Raw genomic sequence first — 24,160 nt, 5'->3', positions numbered from 1 at the left:
AGTAATGATAACAATAGTAACTTGGACAAAAAAAAAGAAACACGAAAAATGATATTCTAATTGAAAATTATTTTGCTGTACATTCTGCATCATCTTTGCACATAGCATCTCTACCCATTTTAATATTATAACACTGCATTTTTATCTCTAGAAGATATTAAGCCCTAACTTTAGAAGTAGTTTATCCATGTATTGAAAAAAAACAAAAGATATGATCACAAAGTTAAGAAAAATTAACAGAAAATAATACAGAGTAAAAACGATAATATCAAAACTTTTGGGGGTTATTGTCCCCTTTTTATTTAAATCTTTTATTTCCCTTGAAAATGGCCTTTACTAGAATGTTTAAAGTATCTAGAGGCGCCAATATTGTCTTTAATTCGGCGGTATATTCTTTTTTGTGTAGAAACAATTTGTAAGAAAAAATTAAATCGAGAGTAAATAAAGAATTCAAATATATTAGTTTCAGGTAGCTATGTTGCTACGTTATTATAAGAACGAAAAAGGTGAGAGAGTTTATACGTTATCTGTAAGTTTATTTGATATCATATATATGTTTTTTCTCCTCTTTTCAGGGACTAGACAAATTACTAGTAAACCTGGAAATGTACAATAACTCATGCCACAATTGCGGATTATTTAAACTGGGTGTTTCATTTTTTAAATATTAGGGTACTAATAATGAAGGTGAAGCAACATTATCTGCTCATCCTGCGAAGTTCTCACCAGATGATCTTTACTCTTCTCAAAGAATAGCATGCAAGAAGAGATTTGGTTTGTTACCTACTCAGCGAAAAAATAACTGAAGCAATGTCAAATTATGGAGAATAAATCATTTTACTTGATGTAAGGTATTAAATAAAGATAAAAAGGTCTAAATTTAACTGTACATTAACTTTTTAACATTACGTCGTTCAATGGGATAAATATGCAAACGAAAATATCCATAATAAGTTTGATATTAATAGATAGGGTACAGGTAGGAATCTTCAATTAGGTTTCGTAATTATTATAAATTAAGCGTTAGTTTCTCCTTTTCTTCGTGATTACTGAAATACATTGGTTTAACGACCGTACAATCAAAGACAATCTTCATACATAAATGTTTGAGGTAGTCAATGTAAGTGGAACAAAATTTAAAGAGAAAAGACTAATGTAAAATTATATTATCTATCCTAATATTAATAACAATGATTCATTTAATATTATTATTGAATAGGAATGCAAAGATTTGCACCGTTTGGACTTGAAATAAGAACTAAAGAAACAATAATACCATAAATGGCAAGAGCCTCGCCAAAAATTAACACGAGCATGGATGCAACAAATAACTTGGATTGTTGAGCAGTACCACGAATTCCTGCATCACCTGCAACTCCTATAGTAAATCCACTTGCAGCACAGCTGAATCCAGAAATAATACCTGCCGCGAGATGGCAATAACCTTGATATAGTGAGTAATCAGTCCTTAGTTGAGAACATATTATTACACCAACTATCAAACCATATACACCCAATATACCTGCCATAACAGCTGGGATGATAGATCTCATAACTAAATCTGGCCTCATTACACCACTAGAGGCAATAGCTAAACCTGATTTTGCCGTTCCGTAAGCTGCACCTAAATTAGCTAGTGCTGTGGCAAGTGTTGAACCCAACATTCCAAATAAAGTTGCCGTTGGAGTGCATAATGGTGCCATTTTTATTAGAATATAAACTTAATGTATATTTCAATTTTTTCAAAACTTATGGTTACCTTTTCTCAAAAATAAGAAGTTGTTTTGCCTTCGAATGACTAATACGTATATATTATGATAGTAAAATCGTATTGTTTTATCTTCTATTCTCTTCAGATAAAAATCCCTAAATTATTTTTTTCTATTTTACGTTTTCTCTCACTTTCCACCTTATTTTTGCAGGAAAAAAATACCAACATACAATTTATTATCTTTATCCGCCATGAGACAATCTTTTTACCGCCAAGACTTCTTTTAGCCTTGAGGATGAACAGGTGAAATTAAAATAAACATTTATGAAAGGACTTGGGATGGTGTAGTGGCAGTACTTTTGTACAACATTCAAATATTATTTGTTTCGATAAAGAAAGGGTATCTGTGTTTTGTTTCAAATGGCCCTCCACACTTTTTGGTTGCAATATCTTTTCTATTTTTGACTTTATCACGCGTTTATTTTCATTGTTTAGTTTATATAATCATTAAATAATTGCTAACCACATCAAACGCAATCAAATGTCCGAATATAGACATTCTTTGATTCTTTTTTGATTCGTTGCATAAATACATTTAGTTTTTTTTAAATTGCATTCAAACCCAATACCAGTGAATTAAAACAATAGAATTGAGCAATACGTTACGAGCATTAAACATTTATTTTATGCCTCCTTGTTATTTTATGTGATAGAATCATAGTTTAGTATAGGAATTAGAATTAAAAGTGACACAAGGTTTAGAAAGTAAACGAAAATATAAATTAAAAAATATACTGGGTAAAATGTGTTTATATTTTAACTAAAAAGACAAATGTACTAGCTTTTAATTAATACGTACATAATATTTTAAGATATTTATTATATAATGTAATGTATATACATTAAAAATTAGAAATAGTTTGATACTCCTTTTCGAATTGGCATATTTATCTAATTTTGAAACTTATGCAATTCACATTGTCATTTCTGCTGCCAACATTGCATGGTTCTCAGTCCAAGCCTCCTCAGTCTTAATTCTGTTCAGGCTTTAGATTTGAAAAAATAGCATTAATTATAGTATGTGAATTTAACTGAAAACTTACAGCCTTTTATGATCTTTACTCTTGTTATGTGAAAGCAGTGACGAGGAATTTATGAAGTATCTTGCACAAGTAATACAGTAAAATTGTCCTAAAAGGGTGTAAATAACAATAAATTTGCGGAATAAGAATGAGCGGATAAAAATTCCACTTACCATTTCCAGGCAAATCAGGATCAAATGGCAATTCAACACCTTTATAGTAGTCTTTTTGAACTAAGTAGTGTATAATTTAAAAAGTCTTAAAAAATATCTACAAACGCACCTGTTTCGAAATCTTTTGTCCTTCTTTTTGTTTTAACGTATTTACCCAAAGCCTTTTTACTTGACTTTCCAGTTTTTCTTGATCTCCTCTGTCCAAGACCCATTGTTTAGGTATTTTTTTATATCAAGAAATATTATCAACAGTTTAGAATCAAGTCTTTTGTGACATTACCGCCAATACCAGCGCGCCAGGAATATGCTCTTCCTGAAAGGCCTTTAAAGGTACTGAGTGGAAAAAAAGTGTATTAAATAAACATCTTAAAAGTTGTGTGAAATACATGTGTGGTATATAGCATTATGGAAGTTTGATGTTCTATATATATATACCAAAAAATAAACACTGGATGAACGACAATCTTTTAAAATAAGTAAGAATAATGAATGTAATAAAATTTTTAATTACAATTTTATTATTAATATGTTCAATTATATTTATTTTGGGTGTATTAATAAACAAGGCACTAAAGAAAAAAGGTTTGAATGTGTTGTTTTCAGCCTCTGGTCTTTTCTCGCTTAAATATTTAAAAATAAATATAGACAATAGATATTTGCAGAACTACAGCATTAGTGACTTAGAGATACTTCTTACAGATGTTTCATTAAAAATTAGATCATGGAAGCTTAAATTAGTTCTCAGTAGCTGCAAATTGAAATTTTATATAAATAACAATGAGTTTGGAAATAATATTGGTGTTAATGTAAAAAATATTGGGAATCAAAAATCAAGTAATTATGTTGAGGATAAAAACGATATCATAAACAATGACATTGGAATAATTAGAAATTTAATATTAATTGTAATAATACAAATAATATCAAGAACATTTCAAATCGAATTTCACAATATTGAATTTAATTCAATGCTCACAGATTGCAGTTGCAATGATCAACAGAAAATAAGTGATAATATATGTAGACGTTGTGAAAGAAGCATAAGGTATGGTGTCGTACTTAAATTAGTTATTAATTCACTTTTTATGAGTGCTAAAACACATATTGGCGGAGTGATGTTTAATTTAAAATTAAATAACGCCTATTTTATTGTATATCCAACCGAAAATACTATTTCATATAAAAGGTGTTACGCAGATTACATGAACTCTAAAGGGGAAATTGATTATAATGAAGTAAAAAGCAATGATAGCGTATTAAAGTACATAATTAATCAATTTAAATCAGGTATCTGCGATGATATTCCTAACACTAGTTTTGGATTCCCACCTTTACTATACATTAAAGATGAATTAAATGTGGATATAAAATTAATGCACTCAATTTATTGTTCTAATATAAACATTTTTAAGCTTGAGAATCTGAATATTCACACAAACAGGCTTTGGTTTACACTAGTTGTAGAAGTAATTTGTGAGCTTATATATATATATCACATATATATTAAAAATAACAGGAATCGCACTAAAATTCATAAAAGAGAAGAAAATTCAATGAATATTAATGATTTTTCTCCAGATACTCAAATAACGAATTCAAATAGATTTGATGTCAATAGTGATAATAATTATAACTATAATTTTCATGAGCAAATAAAGGTTAACTGTAATATACTGAACCCAGTTATAATATTTTGTGATAATACAAAAACAAGCTCTGGATTTGAGCTAATATTTGATGAATTTGAGTCAAACTTGATGATTCAATACTACAAAGAATATTTTGTGAAGAATGAAATTACTGGTGGTTACTCGGATATATTTGATGATGATTCTTCTGGGGAATTCGAAAATTTTTCCTATAATGAGTTAGATTTTAAGAAAAAAAGCAGCAAGTATAGGGCCGAAAGTAAAAAATCAGAAAGAATTATTAAAAGCTTTAAGTTATTGTCGTTAAGTAGAATGGTAACAGGTAATTCTATCATATACTCAAACCCGGATAAAAATAGTGGTTTCTCAGTTTTTACAAAAACTTCGGATTTAAATGAAATAAAAGATGGGCATATTATTTTCGATAGAATGTTTATAGTTGATAGGTACAAGTCACTATTTGAGTCATCAAGTAATAATTCAATTAAATTGTACTTCCGCAATAGTATACAAAAGGTATTTGGATTTTGGAAGGAAAATGGATTTTATCAAAATTTGTCCTTATTTTTACAGTTAATTAGATTTAGAAAGTATTTATTGAAAATCGATAGTGAAAACTCTTCAACATACATAGACAATTACAGGGTTGAGTTCACAAATGAAATTTTAAATATACCTCTGAGGACAGAACCTGATGAGAATGATATTATAAATAGTTATTTCACAATTGAAAATAATAGTAAACTATTAGAAATAAAAAACAATCCAAATATCGATACTAATTTATTGTTTTACTTTGACATTAAAGATTTGATTATTCAAACAAGAAATATTAGTCTCTCAAATAATGAGTTATTTGACTTAAAAAATAAACATGATACTACAAATAATCATTGTGAAAGCTGTTTTATTGATTCTTTTGGCCCAAATGAAAGGTATGACTGGAGAATAATTGTTGAAAACTGTTGTGACTATAATTTAAATAATGATAATAGATATTTTACATTAATTGTAAAACATTTAAAATTGTGTAATACTTCATTAAATCGAAATTGTTCAATGCTGTTTAAAGACTTGAAATTGTTCTCTATGAAAGACTTTGTTGATTTGGAGGATATATCATTTAATTATTTAATTAGATCAGGTGACATTAATGACAAACATGATTCTGATACCACTTGCATTCATAAATATGGTTGTTTTAATCAACAAATTAAATCCTTTAGATACCAAAAAGTTGATTTCATTAAAGAGTCCAAACTATTTTTAGTTAAGGGAAAGGAAGTATTAATAAATATTCCTTGGGATTATAAAAAAATTTCATTGAGAGTATCCAAAGTAGATGGAGATTTGAGTTTGAGTTATATTCCGATATATTTATATTTGTTTTCATGTTTTACGGTTGATTCAATTTCACTGAAAAATAGTAGTCTGCATAAAATATATTATGGTGTAAATAATAAATTTGAGGGAAATATCGATTATTATATTGAAAAGAGAACCAATTACTACAATGAGTTTAGTATTTTGAAGAATAAACTAACAAAGTTAGTAACAGACATTAGTCCTTTAGAGGTATTAAATAGGAATATTGAAAATTGGACTATTCCTGATATAATAATATCAAAATCTGGGAAAAAGTACACTTGGTATTTCAACTTTGAGGACATAAATGTTAATTTCTATAATAATTTTAAGCTAATCATAAAATATTTAAGTTTATATAGATGTAATGAATATGGTAATTATGACATTGTTATCAATAATATGGATGTTATTGATTCTAAAAGCAATAACATCATTAGCTCAAATAAAATTAGACTAAGATCTGACATTCCATTTAAATCAATTAAAATTGAGTCACCGATATGTTTAAAAAAGCAACTAAGAAGATTACTAGATTTATCTATAAATGGTGATTTATTGTTGTTACATATATTAGGTGATCAAAATAATGTAAAAAATAATTTAGAAAATATTAACAATGGCCTGATATACTTTGATTCAAAAAGATTTATTTTAGAAGTTGATTGTTTGAAAATGTTAATACTCAATAATATTCATTACATGGAATCACTTTTTGAATATATATATAAATACGTTTATATATCATATTATCAGTTATTTCACCCACCGATAACCATTCGTTTAGGAAAATTATTGTCTTATTCTAGAAAACATCCAATAGTGTTTTCATGTAACAATATATTTGATTTCGACATCAGGAACTGTTCAATACATTTTTACGAATTAAATAATATACTACTAAACGACAAAAACACTGTTTCAACTCAAAACAATTGTATCTTATTTTCAAAAGATGATTCCTATATACACAGTTTCAAAGTGAGTAGTAATAATGATGTATCACCTAGTGAGGATATGAATTGGAAAAGGATAATAGATGTAAATAATAAATTTAATGTACCAATTATTGATATTAATTTTGATTTATTGAGAATACACATACGTACAAAACATATAAGTAATGTAAAGTCAAATTGTGACGATAAAGAATGTTATAATTTGCCGAATTATTTACTTTATAGGTTTGATAATTCTAAACTACTAATAAATCCAGATTATAATCCATTTAACATATTTGGATATACTCATAATTTTGCGTTAAATATGCATAATTCAGTGAATAATATTTATAATAATGTAATATATTCAAGAAATGAACTAATTATGGATATTAAATGTCTGTTTTTTGATGTAAGAAGAATATATAATAATATAAATAGAACTATTGAAGGAAACAAAACAATTAATAGTGATTTAAGTATATCAATATATTCAAATAATAAGTTAGAAATGAAAATAAGCAATATTAATTCATATGAATCATATAAAAAATTACTACCATTAATGGAAATAATAAAAAGAGGGAGCAGATTTAAGTATAGGAACAATAAAAGGAATGAATACGGTAATAATAGCATTAACAATAATACTTTTATAAATGAAAAAGTAGTTAAAATATCACTCAATGTTGATAATAAGATGAAAATATCAATATCGCCATACACAAAAGGTAGTAATGATAAGAATAGATATATTTATGATAATCAATCAATAGACATTATACTTGGAAAAATAGATTATCTATTAAATATCGAATATGGAGATAAATCAAATATTAAAAAAATAAAGGGTGCATTAAATATTCAAGATGGTCTTAATATTAATTTAAACTCGGTAATTTTTAATAATATACACGGTAAATTCGACAAAAAATATTCAATTATACACAATCTAGTTAACACATCAAAGCTAGCTTTAAAATATAACAATCATGTTAACTCTGAAATCAATATAGATTTATTGTTAAATGGAATAGAAAGGGATTTATATATTAATAGGAATTTAAAAACGAAGATGCATATGAGTAATAATATATTGACTGTAAATATAAATAATGAGAAAGCAAACACAATAACACAAATAATGGAATTATTTTTTGATTATGACAATTTTCATAATATTAAAATGTATTATTGTGTAACTTGTATGGAATATAAATATAAAAATGAAATAAAACAAGTGAAAAAAGGAGAGAATGGAATAATGGATATATTATTTGGTAAGTTACACTATAAATTGAATGCAACACTCAGTGATATACACATCAAATATGAATTTTTTGGATTAATAATAAACAAAGCAATGTTAAATCTACAAAACAGTAATAATCATCATCATGTAACTAGAAAATTTAAGTTTAATATTAATGACATGTTTTTATTTGTCGAAGCATATCCATTGAAATACAATACTTTGATATTGATAAATGAAGCTAAAAAAAGTGGTAACACTGTAAATAACATCAAATTAATTTCTAGTTTCAATAGTAAAACAAAAATAATAAATTTTCTACATATTGGAAAGGCACTGTTTAATATTAATTTAACTAAAAACACAAAGGAAGATGATGATATAATAGTAATAGATTCAATAAAATTATCGTTAAATATGCTATTACTAATATATTTTGAAGCCTTTTTAAAAATAATTAAATATAATAATAATTGCAATAATAGCAGCAATAGTAGCAACTTGAATATACAAATACTCAATAATCTAAAATTAAACGTACAAATAAATAATCTGTTTGTTAATACATATATTATCAATAGTAGAGATATACATTCAAGACAAACAAATAATAATATTTATGAGGATTGTAATAATTTGAATTTAACGTCGAATATTAACGATATTGATGATTTATTGTCGACAATACTAAATAAAAATCCAATTTATAATACAATAAAAGTGGTTGATGAATACAATAATTGCAATGAAACAATGAAAATATTTAATATAGATAAAATGGATTGCATTGAATGTAAATACAGAGTCAACGGCGTTTTATTATATTCGTCATACATAAAAATAGATCACTGCAAGAATAATTCAATATATATAAATAACTATATGAGAAAATACACTAACAACCGTAATAAATCCACATTTAGTATATATAATGAATATAAAAAGATTAACATATACAATGAAACTCATAACAATAATCTAATAGAATATGGTATATTCACGGAAAGTTTGTTTGAAGATAATAATAGCGATAATCATTGTTACCATAATTATCATTATGACCAGGAGAATTTTATGAATACATTTAAACAGATAATATTAAATGTAAATAATATCGATTTAATATTACTGTTTAAAGAAAATAATAAACTAGAATTGTTATTAAAAATGTTACCTTTATCAATACATATAGCCATATCAAACAATTTATTATGGAACTTATCTGAGCATGAGATTATAAACAGTGATAATAAAATTCATTTAATAGAATATAATGAAGACTATTATTTAAATAATATTAGCAATAAAAATATGGAGGAAAAATCAACGGAGTATTATTTAGATAATAAAAATGCATTTATAGTTAGTGAAACTGACGAATACGAGGATAAGCTAATAATTAATGATTTTTACGAAAACGAAAATAATGATAACACATATGAATTATTAAAAACGACACCAATTTTCATTAACTTCTGCATGAATGTGCTAAAATACAACCAAAATATAAGAATGTATTGTAATTCGTTATTTTTGTCAATAGATTCGAATAGAGTACAAACAATAAACGAAGTTTTAAATTCATTCGATTATAGAACAACATTATTAAAACAAAGTAACGTTTCTGTTATAAGTAATTGCAATAATTCTAATTTATTGTCTTCAATAGCAAGCTCGAATGTTACATTTTCAAACAATAATCTAACACCTGTTGCATTTTCTAATTTAAATGGAATAAACAATACATCACTTCCTCCATCAATATATTATTCCAATAACAATTCGACAAATACCATTATTCATCATGACAATACTAATTGTTACAATATTGGCAATACCAATAACTTAGATAACAATAGCGACATATATTATGTGAATAATAATATACATTCTACCTTTAGAACTCCATCTTCAATTTCATTTTCAAGTTACTTTAACGAGAACATTAAGACAAATAACAGTATTAATAATGATGACATTTGCAATAACTACAATGACTTTAATAATTGTAATAATAATAATAATATTGCTATTAATAACTATCATAGACTAAGCATATTGAATATGTTAAGTATTGACTTTGAGAAGCAGAATGATAACATAAGTAAACACAACAAAAGAATGAGCATAAATAATAATAAATCACAAAACATTGAGGATTTAAATAATAAAAATATCAACAATATATTAAAGTACGAGATAGACAAATATCTGATGAATAATCCGTTATCATATACAATGATAGATAATATACAAAATCAACAAAGTTTTGATGGTGACAATATGCAAGTAATAAATAATAATATACAAGTAGAGTTTATAATTGATAAATTAAATATAGATATGTTTATTGATAGAAGAATGTTTTCTAACTTCCGATCAACAGAAATAAACATTGTTTTATTATCAAATAAACAAAAAGACAAATCAACTATAATAGAGTTCGATGCTTCATCTATCAATTTGGTTGCAAATAAAGATTTTTTTTACAATGAAGGTCACAATTCAATGCAAAATAATTGTAATGTAAACACTAATTTACATAATAATATTAATAGTGATAATGTGAGTATTGAAGAAAAAGTTCCAATAATATGTCCAATGTATATTGATGGTCATACAAGTCAAGGTCATGGCCATGTTTTGTCAGTAAGAATAAATATGAGGCAAATTAAATTGTTGGAATTATTTAACATAAGAATATTGGAAAGTGTAATAATAAGAGTAAATCCGATCAAAGTTAATATAACGCAATACCTAACATCATGTTATTATGACATATTTTTTAAAACTCAGACTAATGTAACAAATACTAGCATTGCATTAAATAATATTAGTAATACAAATGTGAATAACCCAAATAATAATAATGGTTGTAATATCGAATTTTACACCGACAATAATAATTATGTTAGCAACTGCAATGTTGGTAATAATTATGATAATATTTATATTGAAACAAACAATAACAGTGATAATAACGATAATAATACCAATTTTAACAATGCTAACACCAACAACGGTAATTATAATATTAATCATGTTTTAATTGGTGATATAAATAATGGTTCAACATCTTTGTTTATGAATAATGACATAACAGAAAAAAAGATATTATATTTTAATTATTTAAGAATATCGTCAATACTAGCTGAAGTAACATATAGAGGTTCTGTATCTTTAAACAAGGTATTGTTCGAATTAAGTTCATTTACACAAAGAAGAAAATGTAGAACATTTAAAGGAATGATAGATAAATATTTGTCTTTTTTAAGACGTCAAGCAGCAAGACCTGTTATTTCATACACATTTAAGCAAATAAAACAATCATTATTACCAAAACATTTTAAATCACTCAAAAGAAATAGCAATTATAACACGCACTATAATTATCTTTATAACGACAATCAAAGTGGTTACAGCAGTAGTAATATTCATTCGTTTTCAATGAACTACAATGCTTCGCAGAATGATTTAATTGATTTAAATTATGGAAATGAAGCAAATAGTAAATATGAAAAATACTATAATAATAATTACAATGACTTGTATAACAATAATAACAGTAGCAGTAGTAACAATACTCATAATAATGATAACAGAAACATTACTAGTATTCACAATAACACTAATCCAAGAAATAGTAATTTCAATAGAAGTAATTTCAATAGCAACTCTAGAGTTGATTCAGAGTATAGTAAATTTAGATTACTATTTGGAAATCAACTTTTATTTTAGTTTCTAATAGAAGCAATAATCGTTTTTTATTGTAAACATGTAAGAGAAAAGTAAAAATTTAGTGTTATTTTAAATATCAATTTATGTAAAGCCTTATTAAATAAAAAAGAGGTGATCACATTAAATTATGTTTTAGGGGTGTTATCCTCGTAAAAACGTGAATAAATCTCAAAATATTAATTTGGCTTAAAAAGATTAAAAGGAATAATAGTAACGATAGAAATTACAAACAAGCAATTGGAGTAAATTTGTTTTTTCTTTTTTCATTAAAATATATTTAAATTTCATTTTGTTCAAATATATAACCTTGATCAAATAATATAAAGTAGCGATAATATAATTTATAGATGAAATATATTGATGATAAAGTTAAAATATGTAAATGAATAAGAAATTAACATTAAATAGTAAAAGAAATGGCAATAAAAAAAAGAAAGGGAAGAGAATATTATTTTTTTGCAATATTATTTAAGAGTAACCTAATATACACCTCATTATTATCACTGATATTGTTATTTGGGTTAATAGAAGGGGGGAATAAGAAAAGTGCAATAATAAGTTCATCAGGTTTAGTATGTGAAGATAATCCATCAGTATCAGAAAGTGGGTATTCATGCTCATTCTTAGCGAGAAGATTCGGAGGGCTTTTAGGTTGTGAGAAATTACTAAAAGACTTATCACAAGATAGTTTACCTCCAGGTATACCGGGTAATACAAGAGTAGTGGATGCTTGTCCCTCCTCATGTAACATGTGTAGAGAATGTTCATCAGGATGCGCATTTTGGTTTATTGGTAACGGAGTTTGTGATCCAGAATGTGACAATGTATATTGTCAGTTTGACGGTGGTGATTGTTGGAAGGTTGATTGTAAATTATCAAATTGGTCTTCCTGGTCAAGTTGTTCGGTTACATGTGGCCCAGGCGGAAGAATAACAAGAACAAGGCAAATAATAGTAAATCCTAGAAATGGTGGCGATCCATGTGGTGCATTGATAGCAGAGGAAACAGGTTGTAATTCACACATAACTTGCCCATTAAGTTGTAATGTTTCAGAATGGGGCTCTTGGTCAGCATGTTCATCATCATGTGGTATTGGTCATCAAATGAGAGAAAGATCAATAATTAAAGCCCCAAAAGATCAGAACTTATTTCAATGTCCGGAAACAAGACAAATAAGAGAGTGTTTTAAAGATTCATGCACAAATAAATGCACACTTGGTGAATACAAATTTAAGTCTGTTATATCAAGAAATCCATGTAAAAGTAATGCCTTAAGTAGTAATGGTTGTATTGAAAGAAAAGAAATACTAACACCTTCATATAAACCCAATGATGCTGATGAATTATGTCAAGTAGAAGAAAGAGAAATAAGTTGTTTTGGTTTTTATGAGGAATGTCCAAATCAATGTGAATACTCAGAATGGTCTAATTGGTCCAGTTGCTCATATTATCCAGAAAAAATAGAAAACGATGGAGATGACAACAATAAAATCATTAGTTTAAGTAACAAATTGATATATAAATTATTAAAAAAAAGAACGAAAGTGTCAAAAAGAAAATTGGAATATAGTAAATGTAAAGATGAGATTGAATATAAAGAATGTGATCATAATGAAAGACTTGAAGTAGAAGCACTAGTTAAATGTAATATGGGTGATTGGTCTTCTTGGTCTTCTTGTTCAACAAGTTGCGGAATTGGTTCAAGATTAAGAGCAAGATGGTTATTAAGTGGCCCAGAAAAAGATAACGATTTGCTATTGTCAGATAACTTAATAAACAATACGGAAAATGTATGTGGACCGTTATTCCAGACAAAAGAATGTAATGACAGATCATGTATAAGTGATATGTGTAAAGTATCAGAATGGAGCCAATGGTCAGAGTGTTCTTCCAAAGAGTGTAACTTACCTGGTTTATCTAAAAGATACAGAAATATAATATCACTCCCCAAAACTGGATATTGTCCCATACTAGAAGAAAGTAAAGATTGCAGAGGGAAATGTGGGTCTGGTGAGATAAGAGGTAGCAACAATGATAATTGTGTATTAGGTGAATGGTCAGCTTGGACCAGTTGCTTAGATGATTGTTACACGAATAAATCAGAAAACATTTCACCATTATCTTCAGCTACAAACAATGGAAAGTTGAAACCAAAAAAACACAGACATAGAATGATATTATCAAATTCAAAGGGAATAACTAACAATGGGATAACAGATTGTTCTAAAGAAAGAGAATATATGGAAAGTGAAAATTGCAGTGAAGAATGTGATGAATCACAATTAAATGAATATTGTCAAGTAACGGAATGGGGTTCATGGAGTGATTGCAGTGCTAGTTGTGATGGTGGAACTAGAAGAAGAATAAGAGAGAGAATAAATTCATATTCCTATTCATCATCGTACTATTCATTGAATAATCAGTCTTTAAAAACAATGGCATCATCATTATATAATAATAACACATCTTCACCATTGTCATCACAATATTCTTCTACGTCTGGTATGCCACTGCATTTAAATAAGAACATAGGAAGACCATTGTTGTCAAGAGGAATTGGTGTTAGTAATAATAGTAATGGAAATAATTATTGTCCATCCTTATTAGAAGTAGAGAAATGTAATACAATACCATGCTCAATAAAATGTGAATTGGGACCATGGAAAAATAAAAAAGCGATAAAATCATCTTTATATTCAAATAATGAGGATAACATTGGATATGGTGGTGATATTGTACAAGGTTGTTCAAAAAAATGTGGCATAGGTATTGTAGAAAGAGTGAGAGAAATCATAACAGAAGAGGAAGGGAAAGATTTTAATTATTTGTCCAGTACTGAAAAAGATAAAATAATAAAGACATGTGGTCCATTATCTGACACGCTAAAGTGTGTTAGAATATTGGACGAGGAATGTAGTTTTGGATGCCAAGTTGGGCAATGGAGTAATTGGTCTAATTGCAGTGCAACATGCGGAGACGGATATCAAAGTAGAAATAGAATATTACAAGTTCCGTCTTACGGTAAAAAATGTGAATTAGCTACTGAAGAGATAAGAAAATGCAATGAATCGGTATGTCCGAGCTCATGCATAGTGTCACCATGGTCAGAATGGAGTGGTTGTTTGGGTGGATGCGATGAAAAACCGTTTAGAAGAAGAGAAAGAATGATATTGGAACCACCAACTTTAAATCAAGAATGCCCAAATTTAGTAGAAATAAAGAACAACGATGAAATAATGTTAGCTGTCAATTTAAGTGATGACAACAATAGTGATTTATTATGTCCAAAAATTGAAAATTGTCCAATAGATTGTGAAGCAGGACCATGGAGTGGCTGGTCAGAATGTGACGTAAACTGTGGCATAGGTATACAAAGAAGAAGGAGAAATATAAAAAATAGAGGAACTGAGGGAGGTGCTTCATGTCCACCATTAGAAGACTTTAGACCATGTGCAAGAAAGTCATGTAAATCAGATTGCATATTAAGTGAATGGTCAGAATGGGAACAATGCAGCAAATCATGTGGTGGTGGTTCAAGAACAAGAAGTAGGAATATTGTATCGGCACCAAATGAAGGTGCTGAATGTGGTATATTAAAAGAATTTGAGCCATGTAATGAATTTCAATGCATTGCTACAAGAGACTGTGAGGTTGGGCAATGGTCAGCTTGGTCACCTTGTACAGCAACATGTGGTGGTGGTGTAAAAAGAAGAGAAAGAGAAATACAAGTACCTGCCACAGGAGGTGGTAGATGTGAATACGATCTTAAACAAAAAGTTGGCTGTAATGGCTTTAGATGCCCAGATGAGCCATGTATAGATCGACCGGAAGCTCAGGAAGTTGTGCCATGCTCTATATTGAAAGCGATGTTTGGTTGCCAAAAGAGATTAATAGATGTTGCAAAAGCAAATGGTGTATCATACCCTGATGATAAGCCTACGGAAGCTAGAATAATGGATGGTTGTCCTTCAACATGTGGTATGTGTACAGAATGTTCGCCTGGATGTCAGCTTAGAGATATTGGTAATTTATATTGCGATCAAGCATGTAATAATTCAGAATGTAGATTTGATGATGGTGATTGCGAAGAAAATATTGTTTTTAAAGTCTCATGTACTCTCCCCAAGCCATCTAATGATATCATATATCAAAAAATAATTCCTTCTGAAAGTAATACTATTAATACCAATGTTGGTAATTTAGACAATAATCAGAGCCAAAATAGTGAGAATGAATATAATAAAGGTGACGTTATTAGTATTAGTTGCAAAGAAGGTATGAGATTTAGAAAATATACAGGTATACCTTATTTTAAATATCAATGTAACGAAGGTGGGTTTATACAAAAAATAGAACCTAAAGGAGCACCATTATTACATGTAGATGGTGATGGAGTACCTAGAATTCCAAATTGCGAAGAAGATGAATGTCCATATGTAATGATACAGGAAGCACCACAATTAATTGGATCCGTAAATACACTATATAAAAGAGATAATAGACATTCATATACATATATTATGTATAGAGATATAGGTGAGCCTATATATATCACAGGTGATCAGCAAAGAGTAATATTAGGTCCTGTTGGTACATTATACCTAATATCTATAGAATCATTTTATCCAGAATACAATGATCCATTATTTGAAAAATATACCTTATGGAGTCTCGTTGATATAGCAGAACAGAAAATATTACAAGAATTTGTCGAATTAAAACTAGTTTGTTTAAAAAATCCAAATGTTATTAACAAAAACGAATCAAATCCCAAACAAGATAATGAAAATAACAATTTACTAGGCTCTAATATTACATCAGAAAACAGTAATAATTTTGTAAATTCATTGCCAAATGCAAAAAGTAATACCAATAATAATTTAAAAAGATCATTTAGATTTCTCTCACAAATAATTGAAAATAATAATAAAGTTAATATTAATAAAAACGGTGAGATAGAAATGTTAAGAAACTTGGATGAATATAATTATGACAATCCATTAAATAAACCTTATACTTTTGTAATGGGTAAAAAGAGATATTGCGAAGATCAGTCAGAAGTTAAGGAACAAGGTATATCATGTGATACACTATCAAATATGTGTGATTTAAATATACCGAGTCCTCAAAATTATGGATTGCCAGAAAACAGTTTTGTCTGGCAGGTTTGTCCAAAAACATGTAACAAATGCAATGAATGTTCCAAAGGATGTCCAGAATGGTTCTTAGGTAACACTGTTTGTGATGAATCATGCAACAACAAGGAGTGCGAATATGATCATGGTGATTGCATAAATAATGGTGAAGATGAAGGAGATATTGACGATGATGATTATAACAATGGCAATGATAGTAGTGACAATCATATTAATGAATATATAAATGGTGGTCACGAAAAAAAGGTTAATGATTTCGAGAACAAAATAAACGACAGTATTTCCCAAGGACCAATAACGTTCTTCGCAGGAAAATTTAGAAATTGTACAGATATACCGGAATTAATAGATTCATTGGCAAGTTGCAAAGCATTGAAGCAAGCATGCAAATTAAAATTACCTCTTTCATCATCATCACTAGAGGCAGGATTATCTAATTCTGCTACAATAAGCCAAGTATGCCCACAAACATGTGGAATATGTGAAGAATGTTCTCCTGGTTGTCCTAAATGGTTCGTAAATAATGGTTATTGCGATATTAATTGTCAAAATCCAGAATGTAATTATGATGGAAACGATTGTAACGCAGATAATAACATTAATATTATCAATACAGACAGTAATATGTGTAAAGATGACACTAAATTGGTCGAAGACATTTTTGACAGAGGTTGTGATGAACTAAAAGATTTATACGATTGTAATATAAAACTTGATAAAATCAGAAATAACTACAATATTAATAAGAAATCATTTAAACTATTAGAAAACGTTAATATTGGAACTAGATTGAAGGATGTATGTAAATTGACGTGTAATAATTGTGTTAATAATGCATTAATGAATGATAGAATTGATGACAATAAAAATAATGTTAAACATACTGACAATACTAGCAATATTAATAATTATAGTAAAGATAATATTGATAATAAAGCTAGTGACGATAATTCTAACTATTATGGGAAGCCATTTACATTTTTAATGGGTGAAAAAAGATATTGTGAAGACCAACCAGAAGTATCCCAAAAAGGAATGAGTTGTAAAACGCTTTCATCGATCTGTAATGTTAGTATCCCAGGTGCCAAATCATATGGACTTCCTGATTCAACACCTATTTGGAGAGTTTGTCCAAAAACGTGCAATAAATGCAATGAATGTTCCAAAGGATGTCCAGAATGGTTCTTAGGTAACACTGTTTGTGATGAATCATGCAACAACAAGGAGTGCGAATATGATCATGGTGATTGCATAAATAATAACTTAAATGAGGAGAATCTTAATATAAATAATAGCGACAATAATAATGAAAATGAGGTGGAGGACAATAATAAAATAGAGAAAAATAAGTATTTGGATGATAATAAGTATTTTGAATTATTAAAAGAAAAAGGTGAAAAATGTAAGGATGATCCAAAAGTAGAAGAGTTATCTGGTTTTAGTTGTGAACAAATAACATCAGTATTTGATTGCCTAACACCATTAAAAGATCTTCCAGGTTCAAGAATACCACATAGTGTACCAAAAAATGCATTACTAAAACATGCATGTGCATATTCATGTGGATTATGTAGTTCAATGATAAAAGATAATAGTAATAATAATATCAGCAAAGAAATAGATGTGAAAATGTGTAAAGACGACGTATATATTTCATATGTAAATGGTAGATGTAGAGACATAATGAATTTTTCAGTGAATATAAATGAAGTATGTAATGAACCATTATTTGAAAGAACGAGTTTAAAGAATAGTAAAAAAACTGCAAATAGTATAAAATTTAATATGAACAAAAAAGTGTATGATCATTGTCCAAGATCATGTGGTAGATGTACAAGTGAATGTGATGATGATTCTAGAATGCTTCCTGGTGAATGTAGAGTTGCAATCGAAACAGCAAATTTACAAGGATTTGGATGTGATTTTCCACTCGTTCAAGTAAGTCCCTCGTTATTAGATAGATTTGATGGATTGGAAGAGGATAGTGAATATTTACTACTAAGTGATGTATGTACAAGATCCTGTAATTATTGCAATCCAGATTTTAGCGATGTTAAAATCAATGAAAATAAGATGAAGAATAATTCACAATGCTCAATTAAGTCCACAAAACATTGGGGTCTAGGATATCAACTGGAATATAAACCAGTGACAAATAATAATAATAATGATAATCAATATTCATCATCTTTCCCTAATGGCATAGAAAAAAGAATGAATTTAGTAGATAAAAAATTATATGTATCATGTAGTCCAGGTTACTCACCTTCAAATTTATCATATGAAACTGATAATAATAATGATTATAGAGAAAATAATGCAGTAGAAGTTGTATGTGACGCAAAAAGCAACATTTATTTATTGCCAGAAACATTGAAATGTCAAGAGTCGCATATAAATGTAATGAAGGTAATACTAAAAATAGAAGAAGCATCAGATTTGGATTTTACAAGTGTATCGTCAATATACATTGCATTATATTCTTCATTACCAATATATCAGCCAAATGGTTTGAAAATAGAAGCAATAGATACGAGAGATTTCGAACATTTATTAGTAAGTGAAAATCAGTCAAGTAATAATGGTAAGATTAATAATAATGCAATGAATGAATGTATTGATCAGAATCATCAATTAAAATCATTTGGAATAAATTGTTCAATGCTCAAGCCATTTTGTAATATGAAATTGGAACAACTAGCTAAACAATTTAATAGAGAAATACCAGAAGGAGTATCCGCAGATATTAAGGTATCATTGGCATGTCCAATAACATGTGATAATTGTAAAGAGTTTTTAGCGGTAGTGGATCATTTAAAAAAACAGGATGAACAAATAAACGAAGATATAGATATTGAAGATAACAACAAAAATGATAATAAAGATAAAATAGGACCATTATTTGTATTATTTAATGTTGGATTCTTTTTATCATCATCAAAAGGTAGAGAAAAAGATTTTGAGAATGCCTTAAAGGATCCAATGACGTCAAAAAGATTTATAACTAATTTAAAAACACAATTTATAACGAAAGGAATTAGATTAGCTCCAAAGGAATTCGAACAGAGCAGATGGGATTCACAAAAATTAACGATATCAAATTCAAAATTAGCTTCTGAGGATATAGAAGGAAGAGAAATGAAAAGTAAATTTAAATCATATAAGATTGTAAAGATAAGAAAGTCAGAATGGGATCGTTTTTATAATGGCCAAAAGAACAACATTGATGAAGATGCTAGAAATTTATTTTATACAAGTGGTATATCTATGCCATTTATAAAAAATTCACGTTTTGGTATTAAAGAATCAATTTTTTTAAAAAGACCATTGCAATATTTACAAAATTCATATTTAAAATGCAATATAAATAATAGAAGTATTAATAGTAATAAATTTACGAAAGAGATAAATGAACATGATGATGTTACATATATATATAATGAAAGAAAGAGTGAGTTAAACAATAATTGCTGTAATTTTCCACATGAATTTAGATATATATTATTAAAAGGTGGTTGTGGTTCACTTATATATGATAGAGAGCCGAATGGAATACAGATGGATTTATTTTGTAGAGGGACAAGTGTATCTAGGCGTTCATGTTATCAATTATTTAATGATTTAATAGTGAAATACGAACATAGAAAGGGTGCATTGTGTAATACAATAAAGTACGCAAAACAATTAATAGATTCATGGTGTTATATATCGCCAGAATCATATATATTGGATGAAAATCCAAAAAATGATGAAAGGTATTGTTTCAGTAGTATTAAGGAGACTATTAATATAGGAATGGATTCACAAGAATTTGTATCGGCACCATTTAAATTATTTCAATCAAGATGCAAGTATAGTAGTTGTTTCAGATCACATTTGAAATATTTTGATTCGGTTACACAGTTACATGCTTCATGGGGGTTCCCTTTACCTAGTTCACCATTAAATAAGATAAAGTTAAATAATAGAATTAACAGTATTAATCCCAATAATGGTTACATAAACACTGATAATAATTTAGGTGGCAGTATTTTAGAAATAATACTGGAAGAGACAAATGAAAGATGGATAAATTTAATGTGTACATCAACATCGTCCGGAACACATTGCCAAGAATCACTTTCTATATTGTTAGAGAGAAATCCAATTAAAAGCAGAACATTATTATTAAATCCATGCCATTCTAAATGTTTCCTTAAGGTTGCAGGCAAACTTGGTTCTTCATTACAAAAATTTGGTGAAATAGCCAATGATCCTCAATCGGAATCACTTGGGTTATTACTAAGGCATTATTCAAGACATTTCTGTATGAAAAATTCTAAAGGTCAATTATGTGGTCCACTATTATTTGCAGGTGCTTCATTAGCCTTGGAAGCTTCCATGATGCATAAATATAGCAATAAAAGTAACAATAATAATGGTAATAACAAGAATAATGATGTTGGTACAGAATTTAGCTTAAACAAAGGGTCAAAATTAAATTTAAACAGTAATGAATACTCAATTAAAGGATTTCAATCACATAGTAAAAGCGGTAGTAATTATTGTAGCCCCGGATGTTTTTATCAATATATTGGAGATGGGATGTGTGATTTACAATGCTTCACTGAATCGTGTAACTGGGACGAAGGAGATTGCTTGACGTCATCTATGTATCCAGAAATATATTCACCACTGGAGGATCTTTTTAAAGAGTGCATATTAGATCCACCACAATTGTCATCTTTAAGTGACAATATCAAAAAAAGAGGAAAAATGTCAGGTGGTAGAATAAGTAATGGTTGTTCATCAACATGTAGAGCAAGATATTCAATACTAACAGAAGCACTGGGATGTTGTAATTCAGTAGCAATAGATTTATATCAATCATTAACATATTTAGATGAAAAAATATTATCTAAGCATAAAAATAATTCATTATTTTCACTATCATCTTCAATAATAAACTACAATCAATGGTCTATTTCAAGATTAGAACAAATATGTGGCATGAGTTTAGATAGAACATGCTCGAATGGTAATATGAGAACTCAAACAAGAATATTGATGGGTTTAAATTTTCCTGAAGACGGATTATCAAATGATTCCTATTTTGGGCAATTCATTTCAAGAATAATAAGCAAAAGCTTTAATATATTGGAATCAGATGTTAAAAAAGTATTTATATCGAATAATAATAGCAATAATTATAATTATTTAGTTGACATTTTAATAGATACTGGCAATGATGATAATTCAGTTGAAATACTAACGAAATTAAAATTTATAGATAATATACTAAAAAGTATCGAATATGAAGACAAGTTAAATAATAATGGTATTATTGAATTGGAAAATAATAAAAAAAGAGAATCAACGATAAGTAGTTTAGAAGATATTTGGAGTGATGAGTTATGTATGTTATATGAATTAAATAAATACATAAGAATAGATGATAATGAAAAATTAGCAAAAAAAATATTATCTAGTAAGAATAATAAATGTAATATTAATATATTGGATATAACATTTGAAAAAATAACAACATTAGGTGTAACAAATTCAACTGCACCAAATGTACCTTGGATGAATACATTAGGTTTTCCGTTATCAAATAAAGATTTACAGCCGGAACCGTGCTCTGAAAACAACTCCTATATTAAGGACACAGAAAGATATAAAATTGTATTGAAGTCTAATACAAAACATTTACCACCTAAATTCGAAACCGAGTACAATAATATAGATTTATCATCAAATATAATCTCTAGTAAGACATATAGCCATGGTACAAGATTTTCAATATCTTGTTCTAATGGTTACTTATATACGGCTACAAGTGGAAATTCACCGGATACATTAATATGCAATAACGGAAGATGGGAAACATTAACTAATTTAAAATGCAATAAGAAATGTAATAGAATTAACTTTATGCCAAATGGAATTAAACTAATAGATCCATATAATTTTAATGAAAATCAATACATCTTACATGGAACAAAAATAGCTGTAGAATGTATGGATGAATATAAAAGCACAACTCCACTATTCAATGATTACTATGAATGTATAGATGGTAAATGGAAAAAGCCTTATTTAAAGTGTATGAAGTATTGTTCAAATATAAATACGGATAGTTTGGGAACTAGTCATATAGTTACTGGAAGTGAGTATAGGCACCAAGATTATAGAAAAGTTTATTGCAATAAGAATCATTACCTATCACCAAAATCAGGTATTAATTCAATAAATAATAAGCATTCTGAATATAAATCATCATTTATATCTGTATATGACATGAAAGGAATTGATGATTCCATAAAAAAAGGATATTTAATATTAAATTGCAATAATGGAACATGGGAATCGGAACCACTAGTTTGTGTAAAAGGCACATTGACTGATTATAGTAATATGAAAAGAGGTATTGAAGTTACTATTACTCATATATTCTCAATTAAGACATTAATTGCTTGTATTATTATAGTTTCTATTATATTATTTATTATTATTGGTATTTGGTGTGCATGGGTAATTAGGTATAAAAAACTTACTGACATGTATGACTATGACCAATATCAAAGAGTAGATAATGCAAGAAGAATATTATTACAAATATCTGGTGTTGAGTATTCAAATAATGATACTTTTGAGAGAACTACATTGAATTCCGATATGAATAATAATAGTAGCAATAATAGTAACAGCAATATTAACAATGATTACTATTCAAATTCAAGAATAATCTCTAGTGGTAATAATAACACTAGTGGCAATTTATAATCCTCATAAGATTCAAATAACAGTAATATTGCTACAGCAAATCAAATTAATTCATAAAAATAACTATATTAAATTTATCTTTTAAATTAATCTGAACGCATCCACTATAATACATTTTGTAATTGCAATCAATTATTTCGAGTAAATTGGAATTGAAATATTCATCAAAATTATTTTTTTTGATAACTTCTTAACGATTTACATATAATTTAACATGAACGTAATAACAAACGTAAAATACTGGTAATAAGTGTTGTCACACACTCTAATAGCTAATTAAGCAGTCATAAATGTGAAAATTTATTAGTTATCATGTTTTCGTATGTAA

At 27.8% G+C, this 24,160-nt stretch overlaps 5 protein-coding genes across 5 annotated transcripts; 3 read left to right on the top strand and 2 right to left on the bottom strand.

Moving 5' to 3' along the window:
• Window positions 1-326: 326 nt before the first annotated feature.
• Window positions 327-806, top strand: FG379_000774 (uncharacterized protein; the record flags this gene model as incomplete). Its single annotated transcript, XM_067326184.1, has 3 exons — window positions 327-386; window positions 470-529; window positions 672-806. 3 exons carry the CDS (start codon window positions 327-329, stop codon window positions 804-806), a joined length of 255 nt encoding a protein of 84 aa, XP_067182869.1.
• Window positions 807-1,208: 402 nt separating this feature from the next.
• On the bottom strand, window positions 1,209-1,703 carry FG379_000773 (vacuolar ATP synthase subunit; the record flags this gene model as incomplete). Its single annotated transcript, XM_067326183.1, has 1 exon — window positions 1,209-1,703. The coding sequence occupies one exon, from the start codon at window positions 1,701-1,703 to the stop codon at window positions 1,209-1,211; it is 495 nt and encodes a 164-aa protein (XP_067182868.1).
• Window positions 1,704-2,684: 981 nt separating this feature from the next.
• Window positions 2,685-3,178, bottom strand: FG379_000772 (uncharacterized protein; the record flags this gene model as incomplete). The annotated part of the gene is made up of 4 exons (XM_067326182.1): window positions 2,685-2,748; window positions 2,815-2,902; window positions 2,967-3,026; window positions 3,076-3,178. 4 exons carry the CDS (start codon window positions 3,176-3,178, stop codon window positions 2,685-2,687), a joined length of 315 nt encoding a protein of 104 aa, XP_067182867.1.
• A 273-nt stretch (window positions 3,179-3,451) lies between these two features.
• FG379_000770 (uncharacterized protein) lies at window positions 3,452-11,911 on the top strand (the record flags this gene model as incomplete). Its single annotated transcript, XM_067326180.1, has 1 exon — window positions 3,452-11,911. The coding sequence occupies one exon, from the start codon at window positions 3,452-3,454 to the stop codon at window positions 11,909-11,911; it is 8,460 nt and encodes a 2,819-aa protein (XP_067182865.1).
• A 416-nt stretch (window positions 11,912-12,327) lies between these two features.
• Window positions 12,328-23,832, top strand: FG379_000769 (thrombospondin type 1 domain-containing; the record flags this gene model as incomplete). The annotated part of the gene is made up of 1 exon (XM_067326179.1): window positions 12,328-23,832. The coding sequence occupies one exon, from the start codon at window positions 12,328-12,330 to the stop codon at window positions 23,830-23,832; it is 11,505 nt and encodes a 3,834-aa protein (XP_067182864.1).
• Between the last annotated feature and the right edge of the window lie 328 nt (window positions 23,833-24,160).

The sequence above is a fragment of the Cryptosporidium bovis genome (assembly GCF_009768925.1).
Source record: "Cryptosporidium bovis isolate 45015 chromosome Unknown contig_16, whole genome shotgun sequence".
Lineage (NCBI taxonomy): Eukaryota > Apicomplexa > Conoidasida > Eucoccidiorida > Cryptosporidiidae > Cryptosporidium > Cryptosporidium bovis.
This window is presented reverse-complemented; position numbering and strand designations above follow the sequence as displayed.